This window comes from Cherax quadricarinatus, chromosome 69 (assembly GCF_038502225.1).
Source record: "Cherax quadricarinatus isolate ZL_2023a chromosome 69, ASM3850222v1, whole genome shotgun sequence".
In the NCBI taxonomy this organism is placed as follows: Eukaryota; Metazoa; Arthropoda; class Malacostraca; order Decapoda; family Parastacidae; genus Cherax; species Cherax quadricarinatus.
Window position 1 is genome coordinate 488,947 of NC_091360.1, and position 16,805 is coordinate 505,751.

A 16,805-nucleotide genomic window follows, 5' to 3' on the forward strand; every position below is an offset into this window, starting at 1 on the left:
TTACCTTCTTAAATTTTCAGACTAGCTTCAGATTTTTGAAGTTATTTAGACATTTAAATTAGAAACATTTATGTTTTATTTACTGTATGCCTCTGCAAAGACAGTGATTTTGTGTGACTGATTGTGAAAGTGTTTTTGTAATAAAGTTGGTAGAATTACCGACAGTATGTAAAGTCAAAGGACACAAGTGCAACTATTGTGACATTTTATTGTGGCAACGTTTCGCTCTCCAGGAGCTTTGTCAAGCCGTTACAAACAGTACATGGACACAGAGGGTATATATAGGCTCAGAGTGAGGTGCAATACTAGTGGTAGCAGTAGTAGTAGTGATATAAGTTGTAGTGGTAGTACTGTAGTAGTAATACAATATGTTAGAACAATTAACTTGCACATGAGTAAAGGATATAAAAGCTATTACTTGGGAAACATAAAAATTGGTTAGACAAATATTTCTATTGGAGGCTGGATAGAGAAGGCCTGTTTCAATGTTCATTCTCTGTAATCTGCTTGTGTAGTATTAACAGGAGAGACTAAAGTGATGGCAGGGTTTACTGTTTTCAGGAGGATTCTTACTAAGACTTCAGAGATGAAGCTGCCTTTGTTTTATTTAATAGTATTAGAAACGGCTATTAGTGAAGATTCAAGACACTTGCATCTGCGGATATTTGTCTAACCAATTTTTATGTTTCCCAAGTAATAGCTCTTATATCCTTTACTCATGTGCAAGTTTATTGTTCTAACATATTGTATTACTACTACTACCACTACAACTTGTATCACTACCATCACTACCACTACAACTTATATCACTACTACTACCACCACTAGTATTGCACCTCACTCTGAGCCTATATATACCCTCTGTGTCCATGTACTGTTTGTAACGGCTTGATAAAGCTCCTGGAGAGCGAAACGTTGCCATAATAAAATGTCACATTAGTTGAAAGTGTTTTTCTTTTTTGGGTCACCCTGCCTTGGTAGGAGACTGCCAACATGTTAAAAAAAAACTGAAGAATTCAAGTGATGGATAATGTTGATTGATCATTAACTAGGTTCACTAATGATGCTTTAGTAAGGAAAAAATCACATATACAGTTCTGTATTTTTATATAATGCTGAAAATTTTTCATAGTATGAACTTCATTATATTTTTGGTAGTTTGCTCTTAGTTTAATAATTACAATAAAACATTGCCAGGACAAAATAGTTTGTGTAAGACTCAGTGTGAATGAGTTATTAAAGTTATGTAAGCATTACTATTATATATAAACTGAATGTTAGTTAAGAGTTAAGTTATGTAAGATATGTTTGTTGCATTGCTCATGGCAATATCTCATTTTTTCAGAAGCACATGCTCTGAAGCAGTATAGCTCAACTGGGTGAGTAGGTCATCAAGTGTGTTACAGCATATGTAAAAACCTGATATCACAAGTTCTTTATGCTCCCATTCTAATGCCACTAGAGACTAATATGATAAATGATTTTCAGTGCATGAAATAAGTGGTTTTTAAGTGTAAGGTCATTTTAAATAAAACTGAGAGTTCAGGCTGTATGAGATATGCCATCTTAAGGCTTTGTATTAGAAAGTTCATGCTCACTCCTCCCCTTTAAGGAGGTTTCTTATCATGTCAGAGGGGCTCTTGATTAAGTAACTAGATATTTTTTCCCCTGCTTCAGATTGAGTGTAAATATCTCAACCCTTCTCTGTTTGACCTCATATATGGGAAAATTTGCTCCTTTTGTAAAATTCAGCTTCTGGGCAAGGAAAAGAAACCACTATCAACTGTTTGCTAATGTAGCTTCCATTGTAGTGCTGTGGTGCTTGTGTTACTCCACCCAATGAACAGTGGATCATTTTAATACAGGTCAGGTGATCCTCTGGTGATACATTGGGAGGACATCAGACTGGGCCATTGATAGAAGTATTGCCAGAGTTTGCCTGTGGTTCCATGAATGGCAAGCAGAGGTGCATAACTCCTGGTATTCTTTCTGGTTCACCCACTACAGTTAGTGACTGAAAGACAGTCACATGATTTTTGCTTTAGACTAATGAGAGGATTTTGCTAACCCTAGATCTGTTAATTCTTGAGGTGCCATGCTGGTGTTGTGCACCAGGTAGGGTAGAGGATGAGAACAACATTTCTGACTCTCACACTGGAGATGAGTGTAGTTCAGAGTCAGTACTTGCTTTCCTTTTGTTTACTCTCAAAGTTGCCCTTTTTCTTTTTCCTTCTTATGTGATAGAGGCTCATTCTCCTGGATCCCATATGATTGTGACTCCTTTTAATGACCCCATCACAGCCATGAACTCTCCTCAGAGTATAGAATCACTTTTGGGTAATTGTTTATTGTACATGAATGATATATAATATCGACCAGATAAGGCCACTGGATAGCAAAATGTTTGCAAATAAAAATACGCAGATGTTGCACGTGTCCAATTCTTCAGATGCTTGTTGCCTGAAAGTGGTACCGGTGTTCTACATGGCCCTCTGGCATCTCTGACTTCCGCATGACCTGGACTCTTCATTCTTTCATTCATAGTTTTCACTCATCTCTGCAATGCTTTATAATATGGGTTTGGTGCATTTTGGGAGTATAATATAATAATCATGTTCACAAATTTTATCTTTCCTTGGTGTACAGTCAATATGTAAGCGCTCTGTGTGGAGAGGGCTTGATATATGAAATTACTGGTGAGGAACCGCGAGTCATCATCTCCAATGAAGAAGAGGGAACAGAGGTTGTGGTTTCAAAGGCAACTGTTCTTAATGAGTACCTGATCACTGTAAAGGCAAGTTTAATATAAGGTTGTTCCCATTAGATTTAAAATCACCTATAGGTTATTTACTGGCATTTAAGAGTTGGCACCTAAACCAGTTTTTTTTTTTTGGTTATATCTTTCCTCTTTTATTTTCTTGTTTTTTGTTCACAGCAGTACATCATTTGCCCTACGAGCATCTGTATTTAGTTTTTTTTCTATAACTAATACCAGAGAAATCAGCATACAGTACTTGCCTTATTTCAGGAAACTGATATACTTTTCAATTTTTTTTAGAAATATCATTACCTTGTCCCAGTTATGATAGTTTAGTTTTTTTTTTGGAGTTTTCTTTTGTGGAAATGTTAAAATATGTACCTTGAAATTGATTCAGAAGTGCTATAATGTTGTCTTTCTTTTCAGGATAAAGTTATTCATATTTTGCTGTTAGACAGATTGCTCAGTACTACACAGGATCAAGATACTGAAGTGTCAACTCAGCTGCTCTCAACAACAATCACCTCGTTTGCTCAGTAAGTTAATCATGCTGGTACAAAGATACAGCAGACCATGCCTTTATTACAGTAACATTTGCTCACAGGTGAACCTTTTCAAGCTCACCTGTAAGTAAATTATTATTATAATCATGTTAATTGCTAATCCCTCAAGAATCATACAGTGCTTGGAGAATAAGTGGCTGTCAGGTGAGATCCACAGAAGAGATGGCTTGGTTCATTTCCTTGTATGAAGAACCCCCTCACTAGCAACTGTATGTGTGAAACATTATCAAGATAAATGCTTGTTCTATTATAAGTGTCTTTTTACTACAATGTCTATTGACATCTGTCTTTCAACCCAAGTTAAAGATCTTACAGTTTGATGTTTCTCTGTTATGTTTGCTGTTTATCATAATGCTCACTACTGTACTCACTAATTATTTACCTTAGCTGCAGTAATATACAGTGGACCCCCGGTTAACGATATTTTTTCATTCCAGAAGTATGTTCAGGTGCCAGTAATGACCGAATTTGTTCCCATAAGGAATATTGTGAAGTAGATTAGTCCATTTCAGACCCCCAAACATACACGTGCAAACGCACTTACATAAATACACTTACATAATTGGTCGCATTCGGAGGTGATCGTTATGCGGGGGTCCACTGTACTATATTTTTTATAAATTTGTTACACATAGCTGTCATTTAATATAAACCTAGTTAACTTTTGGTGTTTGTAAGAACTTTTGTAAGTTAGTCTGTTCACAGACTATTAGTTTGTTAATCTTAATTTCAGAGCAGAAGTTTTCTTGCGCAAGTTCCGCTGTCACCAGCCACTCCTTCAAGAGATTGATAAAAAGGTGTTGGAAGCCTCTAAGCACATTCATCCAGGTAATGATGTGGATCAGATGCAGAATGTCCTACAAGATGTGCTCATCCACTGCTGGGAGACACTACTCAAGAAGCATTCACCAACTCTTCAAATGAATACTAGCTTCCAGGATGTATTGTTTAGAGCACTGGATTAGTAAGTATCAGGATGAGGTCACAGATGTAAGTGACTATGTTGGAATTGATAATGGTGTTAGTTCTGTGATTTGCTTCCAGTTTTGTTACTAAGATTTCATGAATCATTGTGATAGTGTTGGTTATTGAACTTTTTATTAGTTGGACATGGGATTGTGTTGATAACTTTTATTTATCACATAGGCTCTTTCCCACCATGGTAGGGTGACCCAACGAAGGCAACAAATTCACCATCAATCTTTCTCTAGTTGCCTTTACAGAAGTGAATCAAGATCACAATACAAATGTCCCTCCTAGCTGCAACATTACCCTTCATTCAAAGTACAAGCACTCTACTTCCTGCCTCCAAAACTTGAGTTCATCCACCCAGTTTCCCATCCATTCATGGAAGTTAATTTACTTGCACTTAAACAGCATGTCAAGTCACAAAACCCACTTGTATCCACTCAAGCTCACACATGCATCCTGGATGATCAAGCTTCCACAGCTCCAAATCTTCACACTCTCCTTCCAGCCCTTCCTGGAATGTACCCTTCATCTCTTTTGTTTCTTTTTGTTTTTTTATTATGTAATAGTTAAGGTATGAATGGGAAGTATAGTAGCTGTGGTTGGAGTGGATGCAGTAGGTCTCCAACTTGGGGAATTTTAACTTAGGAAAAGAAACAGTAGTGAATATAAAATAGGGGCTAAATCTTCTTAATTAAAATTAGTAAATGAAATTTTATTGAAGAATATTACACAGTTACCATTAACTAGTCACTAGTGTGACTAGTTAGTGGTAAACAAACCATACCATGGGTGGGGTTGAATCCACGGTCAGTCATAAAACTCCAGACCAATGCGTTATCCACTGGGCCAGCTGGCTACAATATGATTCATCCTGCTAGGTATATTTATACACCATATTTATATACCTAACTTGATGAATCTTATTGAAGCCAACTGGCCCAGTGGATAACGCGTCAGTCTGGGGTTTTACGACTCTGACTGCAGCTTCGAGCCTAACCCGTGGTATGGTTTGTTTGCAATTGTCACTACGATTTCAGGAGAAGTTAATGGTTCAAATTGGACAAAAATGTCATCACAAAGTTTCTTTCTCCTCTGTGTGGGTTATTTGTGTATTCGAGCACTCAGCTTCAGGTAATTTTTCTGGATATCATTAACAAAATAAGCAACGCATCTACTGTAGTGTTGATGACTGGTAGTGCTACGAATAAATGCCAGGTTGATAAAGTGGGGTACATTCTGCAGTCATTTTTTCTTAAATGAATTAGAAAGAAGAAGCAAAGGTAGAATTAATTGGTGTGCATCACACTTTCTTACCTCTATTTATTCCTCTCATTGACTCCTGATTTCCTGTCTCTGTACCATTAATATTTTTCTGATGCTTAATGCCTTTGCTGATGCTTTCCATGGCTCTTGTAAATCTATGTATATTCACTTGCTGATACAATTGCTATTTTTTCCATATGATATAGTCTGCTGGGAAATTATAACTTCTTCATATGTTTAAGAGTGAAATCAGCAACTAATTAAGTTTTGCTGCAAAAATGCTTAAAGTTTGAAGAGAAAGACCAAAGTTACAGAAAAAGTTTTTATTGGGATAAAATTGTGAAGGTGGTTTAGTGCTAATATTTTTATAAGGAAAATTACATTTTTAGCCATACCCTTAAGGAAGGGAAACTCTTGTAAACAAAATTAAGAATAACATTTTAAAAATAATGAATAATTTGCAGTTTTAAAAATGTCCAATCACTTCCATAAAAATGGTCTGTAGTATTCGTTATTGTACTGTATCAGAATTTTTTTTTTATAACATCACCAGTTTCCCACTGAGGCAGGATGGCCTGAAAAAGAAGGAACACTTTCAGCATCACTCACTCCATCACTATCTTGCTAGAGGTATGCTGATACCCTAGTTCAAAAAAACTGCAACATATCTCCACCTCTCCTTCAGAGTGCAGGCACTGTACTTCCCACCTCCAAGACTCTTGTCAAGTTTCCTTGAATCCCTTCATAAATGTTACCTTTCTCACACTCCAACAGCACATGAAGTCATAGAAACCACGTATCTCCACTCTTTCTTTCTTTCAACACACCGGCCGTATCCCACCGAGGCGGGGTGGCCCAAAAGGAAAAACGAAAGTTTCTCCTTTCAAATTTAGTAATATATACAGGAGAAAGGGTTACTAGCCCCTTGCTCCCGACATTTTAGTCGCCTCTTATAACACGCATGGCTTACGGAGGAAGAATTCTGTTCCACTTCCCCATGGAGATAAGAGGAAATAAACAAGAACAAGAACTAGAAAGAAAATAGAAGAAAACCCAGAGGGGTATGTATATATACACTTGTACATATATGTGTAGTGTGACCTAAGTGTAAGTAGAAGTAGCAAGACGTACCTGAAATCTTGCATGTTCATGAGACGGAAAAAAGGACACCAGCAATCCTACCATCATGTAAAACAATTACAGGCTTTCGTTTTACACTCGCTTGGCAGGACGGTAGTGCCTCCCTGGGCGGTTGCTGTCTACCAACCTACTACCTAGGTATCTCCACTCACTCCAGTTAAATATAGAAATAGCTACAGTACTATGCCGGAAGTAAGGGGCTAGTAACCCCTTCTCCTGTATAAATTACTAAATTTAAAAAGAGAAACTTTCATTTTTCTTTTTGGGACATTGACCAAATCTTCGAATGGGTCACTCAAAACAATATGAAATTCAACGAGGAGAAATTTCAACTTCTCAGATGTGGAAAACTTGAAGAAATTAAAAATGTGTCAGGGTATACCACAAATTCTAACCATACAATAGAGTGGAAAAGTAATGTGAAGGACCTGGGAGTGATAATGTCAGAGGATCTCGCCTTCACAGACTACAACATTGTATCTACCTCATCTCCTAGGAAAATGATAGGATGGATAATGAGAACCTTCAAAACTAGGGACGCTAAGCCCATGATGATTCTCTTCAAATCGCTTGTGCTCTCTAGGCTGGAATACTGTTGTACACTAGCTGCCCCCTTCAAGGCTGGTGACATTGCAGACCTGGAAAGTGTACAAAGAACTTTCACAGCACACATAAGTGTGATAAAGCACCTCAACTACTGGGAACGGTTGAAGGTCCTTGATCTGTATTCCCTTGAACGCAGGCGAGAGATACATGACAATATACACTTGGAAGGTCCTGAAGGGATTGGTACCAAACCTGCACACGAAAATCACTCCATACGAAAGCAAAAGACTTGGCAGGAGATGCAACATTCCCTTGATGAAGAGCAGAGGTGCCAAGAGTACACTGAGAGAGAACACAAAAAGTGTCCGGGGCCCAAGACTGTTCAGTTGCTTCCCAGCATACATAAGGGGGATTACCAATAGACCCCTGGCTGTCTTCAAGAAGGCACTGGACAGGCACCTAAAGTCAGTACCTGACCAACCGGGCTGTGGTTCATACGTGAGCTTGTGTGCGGCCAGTAGTAACAGCCTGGTTGATCAGACCCTGATCCACCATGAGGCCTGGTTTCAGAGCGGGCTGCGGGAGCGTTGACCCCCGAAACCCTCTCCAGGTAAACTCCAGGTAAACCCTCCCTCGGTGGGATACGGCTGGTTTGTTGAAAGAAGAGGAAAGCTACAGTACTCAGATATTGCTTACATTTTGCTTAATGCTCATAGTATTTATTACAAAATTTATAAATAATTGTAGGTCCTTCAACAGCTGCAATCCAAAAACGAAGTGAAATGTAAGCCAACTTCAAGTTTTGATTCACTACTCTCTAGCTGAATGTTTAAACAAGAACTCTTTACTTCAGCTATGTGTTAGGCCGACTTCATGAGGTGTTGTGGTGGCTAGTGTGCGAACGATGCCAAGTGGTTGATCAGCTGGTGAAGACAAGATTATCACACCTGCGTCATGCTAATCTCTCTGCTCTTCAGCTTGGTGTTCCACCTAATTATTACACTCCTCTTCCTGCAGCTGTAAGTCATCTACCTCTAAATTATAGGCTAAGCTTTTTTGGGTATACACTTTTTCTTTATATACATCATTAATGTTTCACTAAATTGTCTGTTAGTCAAATACTTGAACTTCTTTCTTTCAAATTCTAATGGGTTGTTTTATATATTAGGTACTGTAGTGAAGTACAGTGGAACCTCTGCTTATGAGTTTAATCCCTTCCATGACCTTGCTCGCAGCTGGATTTGCTTGTTTGCAGAGTCAATTTTCCTCATTTAAATTAATTGAAATGTAATTAATCTGTTCCAGTGAATTCTGTACTTCAATAAATTTGCTAATATCAACTCTATGGCTTATTTATCTATCTCACTTCATCTAAGATTTACTGTTATGCCTTATTTCAATAATTGTATAATGTCAACCCATTCACGACTGCATATTGGAATGGACATAGTCAAAACAATCAAACATTCCTCCTAAATTGAGCTCAATTTCAAGGGACTTTTTGTTGTGAAAGCAATCAAAATCATATCTATTTCTGTAATATATCTTCCATTCTATCAAATGAGACAAAAAAAAACGAGAATACAACCATAAAAACCATACAAAAATACCATTAAGGGGTGGCTAATTGCTGAGAAGTGAACTCCATTATTTATGCTTAGACTTCTTTCAAATTTGGTGTACGTTAAGAAGCGTCTTTCCATCAAACATTGCCCAAGTTTCAATATGATAGTCCAACAAACAAATGAGGTACAATTCCCTAGATCAATACCAAGAGCCCCTCACCAGCGTCGAGGCACCTGCCTTGAGGTCTGGAGTTTACCTGGAGAGAGTTCCGGGGGTCAACGCCCCCACGGCCCAGTCTGATCAACCAGGCTGTTGCTGCTGGCTGCGCGCAAACCAACGTACGAGCCACAGTCCGGGTGGTCAGGAACCGACTTTAGGTGCTTGTCCAGTGCCAGCTTGAAGACTGCCAGGGGTCTGTTGGTAATCCCCCTTATGTATGCTGGGAGGCAGTTGAACAGTCTCGGGCCCCTGACACTTACTGTATGGTCTCTTAACGTGCTAGTGACACCCCTGCTTTTCATTGGGGGATGTTGCATCAACTGCCAAGTCTTTTGCTTTCATAGTGAGTGATTTTCGTGTGCAAGTTTGGTACTAGTCCCTCTAGGATTTTCCAGGTGTATATAATCATGTATCTCTCCCGCCTGCGTTCCAGGGAATACAGTTTTAGGAACCTCAAGCGCTCCCAGTAATTGAGGTGTTTTATCTCCGTTATGCGCGCCGTGAAGGTTCTCTACATTTTCTAGGTCAGCAATTTCACCTGCCTTGAAAGGTGCTGTTAGTGTGCAGCAATATTCCAGCCTAGATAGAACAAGTGACCTGAAGAGTGTCATCATGGGCTTGGCCTCCCTAGTTTTGAAGGTTCTCATTATCCATCCTGTCATTTTTCTAGCAGATGCGATTGATACAATGTTATGGTCCTTGAAGGTGAGATCCTCCGACATGATCACTCCCAGGTCTTTGACGTTGGTGTTTCGCTCTATTTTGTGGCCAGAATTTGTTTTGTACTCTGATGACGATTTAATTTCCTCGTGTTTACCATATCTGAGTAATTGAAATTTCTCATCGTTGAACTTCATATTGTTTTCTGCAGCCCACTGAAAGATTTGGTTGATGTCCGCCTGGAGCCTTGCAGTGTCTGCATGCAATGGAAGACACTGTCATGCAGATTCGGGTGTCATCTGCAAAGGAAGACACGGTGCTGTGGCTGACATCCTTGTCTATGTCGGATATGAGGATGAGGAACAAGATGGGAGCGAGTACTGTGCCTTGTGGAACAGAGCTTTTCACCGTAGCTGCCTCGGACTTTACTCTGTTGATGACTACTCTCTGTGTTCTGTTAGTGAGGAAATTATAGATCCATCGACCGACTTTTCCTGTTATTCCTTTAGCACGCATTTTGTGCGCTATTACGCCATGGTCACATTTGTCGAAGGCTTTTGCAAAGTCTGTATATATTACATCTGCATTCTTTTTGTCTTCTAGTGCATTTAGGACCTTGTCGTAGTGATCCAATAGTTGAGACAGACAGGAGCGACCTGTTCTAAACCCATGTTGCCCTGGGTTGTGTAACTGATGGGTTTCTAGATGGGTGGTGATCTTGCTTCTTAGGACCCTTTCAAAGATTTTTATGATATGGGATGTTAATGCTATCGGTCTGTAGTTCTTTGCTGTTGCTTTACTACCCCCTTTGTGGAGTGGGGCTATGTCTGTTGTTTTTAGTAACTGTGGGACGACCCCCGTGTCTATGCTCCCTCTCCATAGGATGGAAAAGGCTCGTGATAGGGGCTTCTTGCAGTTCTTGATGAACACGGAGTTCCATGAGTCTGGCCCTGGGGCAGAGTGCATGGGCATGTCATTTATCGCCTGTTCGAAGTCATTTGGTGTCAGGATAACATCGGATAGGCTTGTGTTAACCAAATTTTGTGGCTCTCTCATAAAAAATTCATTTTGATCTTCGACTCTCAGTCTGGTTAGCGGCTTGCTAAAAACTGAGTCATATTGGGAGTTGAGTAGCTCACTCATTTCCTTGCTGTCATCTGTGTAGGACCCATCTTGTTTAAGTAGGGGCCCAATACTGGACGTTGTTCTTGACTTTGATTTGGCATAGGAGAAGAAATACTTTGGGTTTCTTTCGATTTCATTTATGGCTTTTAGTTCTTCCCGAGATTCCTGACTCCTATAAGATTCCTTTAGCTTAAGTTCGATGCTTGCTATTTCTCTGACCAATGTCTCCCTACGCATTTCAGATATATTGACCTCTTTTAGCCGCTCTGTTATTCTTTTCCATCGCCTGTAAAGGGAGCGCCTGTCTCTTTCTATTTTACATCTACTCCTCCTTTTTCTTAGAGGAATAAGCCTTGTGCATACATCGAGTGCCTCCAAGTTAATCTGTTCTAGGCATAAGTTGGGGTCTGTGTTGCTTAGTATATCTTCCCAGCTTATATCGGTTAGGACTTGATTTACTTGGTCCCACTTTGTTTTTGTTATTGAAGTTGAATTTGGTGAATGCTCCCTCGTGACTAGTCTCATTATGTCGGTCTGGAACTCCACGGATACATGTCTGAACCTCAATTATGTTGTGATCTGAGTATATTGTTTTTGATATGGTGACATTAATTATCAGATCATCATTGTTAGTGAAGATGAGGTCTAGTGTATTCTCCAGTCTAGTAGGCTCTATTATTTGCTGGTTTATATTGAATTTTGTGCAGAGATTTAAAAGCTCGTGTGAGTGTGAGTTTTCATCAGAGCTGCCTCCTGGTGTTATTACTGCAACAATATTATTTGCTATATTCCTCCATTTTAGGTGCCTTAAGTTAACATCCCCCAGGAGCAAGATGTTGGGTGCAGGAGCTGGCAGATTTTCCAGACAGTGGTCAATTTTTAACAGCTGTTCCTGGAATTGCTGGGATGTTGCATCCGGAGGCTTGTAGACTACCACAATGACTAGGTTTTGGTTCTCGACCTTTACTGCTAAAACTTCCACTACATCATTTGAGGCATTAAGAAGTTCTGTGCAAGCAAGTGACTCTGCAATGTACAGGCCAACCTCCCCCTTTTGCCTGTTCACTCTGTCACATCTGTATAGGTTGTAAGCTGGGATCCATATTTCATTGTCCAAGTGATCCTTTATGTGGGTCTCAGTGAAAGCCGCGAACATTGCCTTTGCCTCTGCAAGCAGTCCACGGATGAAAGGTATTTTGTTGTTTGTTGCTGGCTTTAGACCCTGTATATTTGCAAAGAAGAATGTCATCGGACTGGTGGTATTGTTGGTACTGGGGGGGGGGGATTTTTTTTCCGGCATTAGTATCTGTATCTGTTGGTTTGGAGTGGGGGCCATCGACTGTGGTTCCACTCCAGGAATGACTGGATTTGGTGTACGAATTCTGCCATTTCCTGCCAGTTTTTTTTCCTTCCTGGCACTAAAAAACCTCTCCCTCTTGAGTGGCTGTGGCTACCCAGGTTTTCCCATGGCCTAGATGTTTTGTATATTTATGTCCCCTTTAGATTGTGTGCCTGGCAATTTAAGTTATAGCACAGTCTTTCCTGTACTGAAGAGGTACACATTTCAGGGTGAAAAAGCTTACAGGAAGGGAGTTTGCATTTTTCTGTTGTCATATGGGCATGGCATTTTCTAGGGTGGTCATAGTTGCACGTCCCGTCTGTTTTTCCAGATTTCCCATGTCTGCAGATACCAAGTGCATAGTATGTGCACAGGCTTGGTTTCCGTTTGCCTTGGGTTTCTGTGACTGTATTCCCTGTTGGTGCATGTTTCCCTGTCTTATTCCTATCCTCCCTAGCACCAACAATGGAGCTCCCACCAGTTGTTTTTGGTAATATATCCTCACTATTGCTAGTGGAGTCCTCTTGTTTGCTATTTCCTGTGGTATTTCTAGTTTGCAATATTGGTTTTATCTTATCTTTGACTACACTTGTTTCCCCACTACGGCTCCTGTCCCCTATGAGGTCATTTATGTGTATTCCTTCCTGCGTATAATTCCCGACTACCTGGACAAAATCTCCAGCTTCACCATTACTGTCTCCCAGGACAGCACCTCCAGCTTCACCATTACTGTCTCCCAGGACAGCACCTCCAGCTTCACCATTACTGTCTCCCAGGACAGCACCTCCAGCTTCACCATTACTGTCTCCCAGGACAGCACTATCAGCCCCACATTTACTGACTACCAGGACATCACCTCCAGCCTTACAGTTTCTGACTACATGGCCAGTATCAAGGGCAGTACCATTCAGCCCAGACTTTTTATGTTCCCATCTGTTGTAGAAAGCTTCCTGGTTGTCTATGAAAGCAGCTTTGATGTTATCCTCTTTTAATACCCTTGTGATTTTAGTCCACAGATTTATCTCATTTGGGCATACCCAAAAACACTTCCCTGTTTTAATACTGCTTGTAGCTAGTTCTTGGATATCTGCACAAGGGGCGTGACACCAATTTCCACAAAAATGACAATTTATCCATGTGGAAGCCCGTTTGTTTGATTGACTGCAGACTACACAGAGCTTCATAATGATTTGAATGGTTGATTTACTGTAATTCTACTAGCAACCTCTTGAGTACTCTATTAATAACCTCCTTAAATGAAGCTCTAGCTATTTGTATTTCTATTTCTAACTGTACTTGTATGTTGGACAGCTTACCGTGTACATTCCTGATTTATATTTATCGTTTGTGTTTGATAAGGGCGCCTACAACCCCATCCGTTTACAGTCTGCTTTATTGTCCAACGAAACCGTTTGTAACCAGTCAAGGGTTCGGACCATCAAGGGTTCAGACCAGTCGAGGGTTCGGACCAGTCGATCTGATCTGATCAGTGGGTCACTTATTTAAAACATACTGGTCGGTGATTTGGGCTAACACATGAAGGATCTTCTGTCTGCTTGCTTATGGAAATTTTGCTCGCGTATGGAAATTTTGCTCGCGTATGGGAGCAAAAAATCAACCCATCAACTGCTCATATTTGGAAAAACTCGCAGGTAGATGCGCTCGCAAGTAGAGATTCCACTGTACTTGTTTTCACTTCATACAAAAAACTACGTTGACTGTTTTATTAACAAACATTATATTTAAGTGTGTAGGGAATATAGACAAAATATACAGTGTTTGCCCTGTAATTTTGTATAGCATTGCTGCTCTTTTTACCTCTACTATTTTTTCTAGAAAAATTAAAATAGTTTGTTTATATCTTGTAATAAAATTCTTTTCAAATTCCAGTAAATAGCTTAGATGTTATATATACTTTTAAAACCCACATGCTACCTTATCTGTTCCTATTACTGTTTTCTTGTTAACATCTGGTAGTTGCTTATTTTTCTTGATCTTATTAACATACATAAATGTCATTACTGACCTATGAATTTCACTTAAACTCAAAAGCCTCAAAATTACAATGACTAGATAACTCATTCGCTTGAGATTTTGATCTCAGCTGCTCTGTTGCTCCTCTTGACATCAGACTTCTCTTAATATATCATTGCTGTATATTCCTGTTGGATATTTCTCCACTATTTGTTTCCCATTTGTATGATCCAAAATGAATTAATCACTCAATCAATTTTCCTTAATACTGGTATATGACCAAGAGACAGCAAGATGTTACTGCCCTAGTGTGGCATCTATGTACACACACTGCTTTGTACATTGTCATACTTGATGTTGAACTGTATTCCATTTCTCATTTCTCTTGTTCCAGGAATTCCTTAACCATATACTATTCTAAAGTTTTCTTACAATGCCTTATTGGAGTTTGCATTTATTTTGTCAGTAAACCTAGCATTAACCCTTCGAGGGTCCGTCGTGTAGTTCTACTGCTTTGAAGCCAGGGTCAGTGTCGTAGTTCTACGCCATGAACTCGGCTCGCTCAGATAAGCTGTAAGCGGTAAATTTGGGACTAGATATGAGAGAATGGATCTATGTGATAAGTGTGCACCATAGAAAGCAAATCCTGCAGCACACAGTGCATAATGAGAAAAAAAACTGCGACATTGTTTTTTGATTAAAATAGCAACTTTGCGGTGAATTTTTGTGTGGTTTTTACTGTGGTATTCACAGTTTCTTGGTCTTATTTGATAGAATGGAAAATATGTTACAGAAATAGAGATGATTTTTTTTTAGTACTGAAAATGGCTTGAAATTGAGCTCAAAGTAGTGGAAATGTTCAAGAGTAAACAGATGATGTCACGCGTCCAATACACGTCAACTGGTGGGTCTGATATACATTCACGAATGCACTGATATTATTTATACAATTATTACAATGGAGACGAATGGTATTTGGGACCTGATGATCTGTTGGAGTTTGAACAGGGTAATATTTAGTGAAGGGATTCAAGGAAACCGGTTATTTTTATATAGCCGGACTTGAGTCCTGGAAATGGGAAGTACAATGCCTGCACTCTAAAGGAGGGGTTTTGGGATATTAGCAGTTTGGAGGGATATGTTGTGTATCTTTATACGTATATGCTTCTAAACTGTTGTGTTCTGGGCACCTCTGCAAAAACAGTGATTATGTGTGAGTGAGGTGAAAGTGTTGAATGATGATGAAAGTATTTTTCTTTTTGGGGATTTTCTTTATTTTTTGGGGTCACCCTGCCTCGGTGGGAGATGGCCGACTTGTTGAAAAAAAAAAAAAAATTATAATAACTTCTAGTTTTTGGTGTGAATAAAAATTCTATATGTGAATAAAAAATCAAAATGGAATTCATCTGTAAAGCCCTAGAAACATAACTAATAAACAGAGGAAATGTTATTTTAGTTCCAGGAATGCCTGCATTGTTTATTCTAGACCCTAATTTGAAATTGGAATATTTTGAACTTTGTGTGAAATTGGCCAAATTACCCATTTCTGATCACTTTATTGGGTAGTTGAAATAGTTGATTGGGCAGTTTCTTGTGCTCATTCGATAAAATAGAAGTGATACTAATGAAATAGCTAAGAATTTGGGCAACTGGAATGATGTGATTGACCTTAAATAGGAGTCAAAGTGGGCAAAATTGCCGATGTGTAAATGTTGCTGACACAGTAAAATTCGCGATAGTGTAATTTCGTCAATTTTCCATCAGATTTTGTACTTTTTGTTGTATTACCTTCAGAAAAAAATTCTCTACCATTTCATAAGATTTTTTTTTTTTTTTAAATTCTTGAACCCTGTGGACAAGGTGCAGAACTTTGGCCTGGACCCTCAAAGGGTTAAGAAGGGCTTTTGTTTGTCTTGAAGTTTTCTTCCTGTTTACTTATTCACAAATTGCTTTATATTTGATGGGTAGGGCATGAGTAATACTTAACTACTTAATACATAAATCTTCTAGTGCATAATAAACTATTTATGATTCAAATCTTCAAATTATTTTTTGCAGCCACATTCTGAATGCAGCTTGACCTATGTTGTGATTGACAAGAGTCTTGTGTTCATTGTGACAAAATAACAACCAATAAAAAAATCACTAAGTTCAGCATGCCTCATCATGCTGGTATTTTGTTTCACTTTGTCACTGAAGGGTAATTTAGCCATATTAGGAACCCTAGAGAGTTAATAATCCAGGACAACCCAAGAAAGCATGCCGTGGGCTTATTTTTCTAAGATCCCTATATCATGTGACTGATGAGTCAATTTTCTTGAAGTACAGTATAGGGGATTTTCACAAGAACACAGTCTCAAAATTAATATTTCACCCACACTTAGGGGAGGACTCATGACACATAACCAAATTGTAACTTATTGAAATTGATGTATCCTGGAGACTTGTGGGACTTTAGGGACACTGGGGTCGCAAACAGTGCCCCTCCTTCAATGCCCACTGTTTCAGCTTCCCAACTAACTCTGGCACCCTGGATTAGGCACATATAGTTCCTGCATATTATGACAATTTACATGAGTAAAACTGAGTATTTAGTGGACTGTATAATTAAGAATTTAAACTTTACTTATTGAATTATTTTGTTTTTTATTCTATTAGGTTACCATTATTAATCACATTA

General features: G+C 39.1%; 1 protein-coding gene across 1 annotated transcript in view; it reads left to right on the forward strand.

The window, feature by feature from the left end:
- The window catches only part of LOC128701840 (uncharacterized), a 39,831-nt gene that overhangs the window by 3,361 nt on the left and 19,665 nt on the right, over positions 1-16,805 (forward strand). Inside the window, exons 4-8 of the mRNA XM_053795764.2 lie at positions 1,346-1,379; positions 2,647-2,794; positions 3,185-3,294; positions 4,055-4,285; positions 8,096-8,261. Of these exons, the coding sequence (XP_053651739.2) occupies positions 1,346-1,379; positions 2,647-2,794; positions 3,185-3,294; positions 4,055-4,285; positions 8,096-8,261 (689 nt within the window). The remainder of the gene's footprint in view (positions 1-1,345; positions 1,380-2,646; positions 2,795-3,184; positions 3,295-4,054; positions 4,286-8,095; positions 8,262-16,805) is intronic.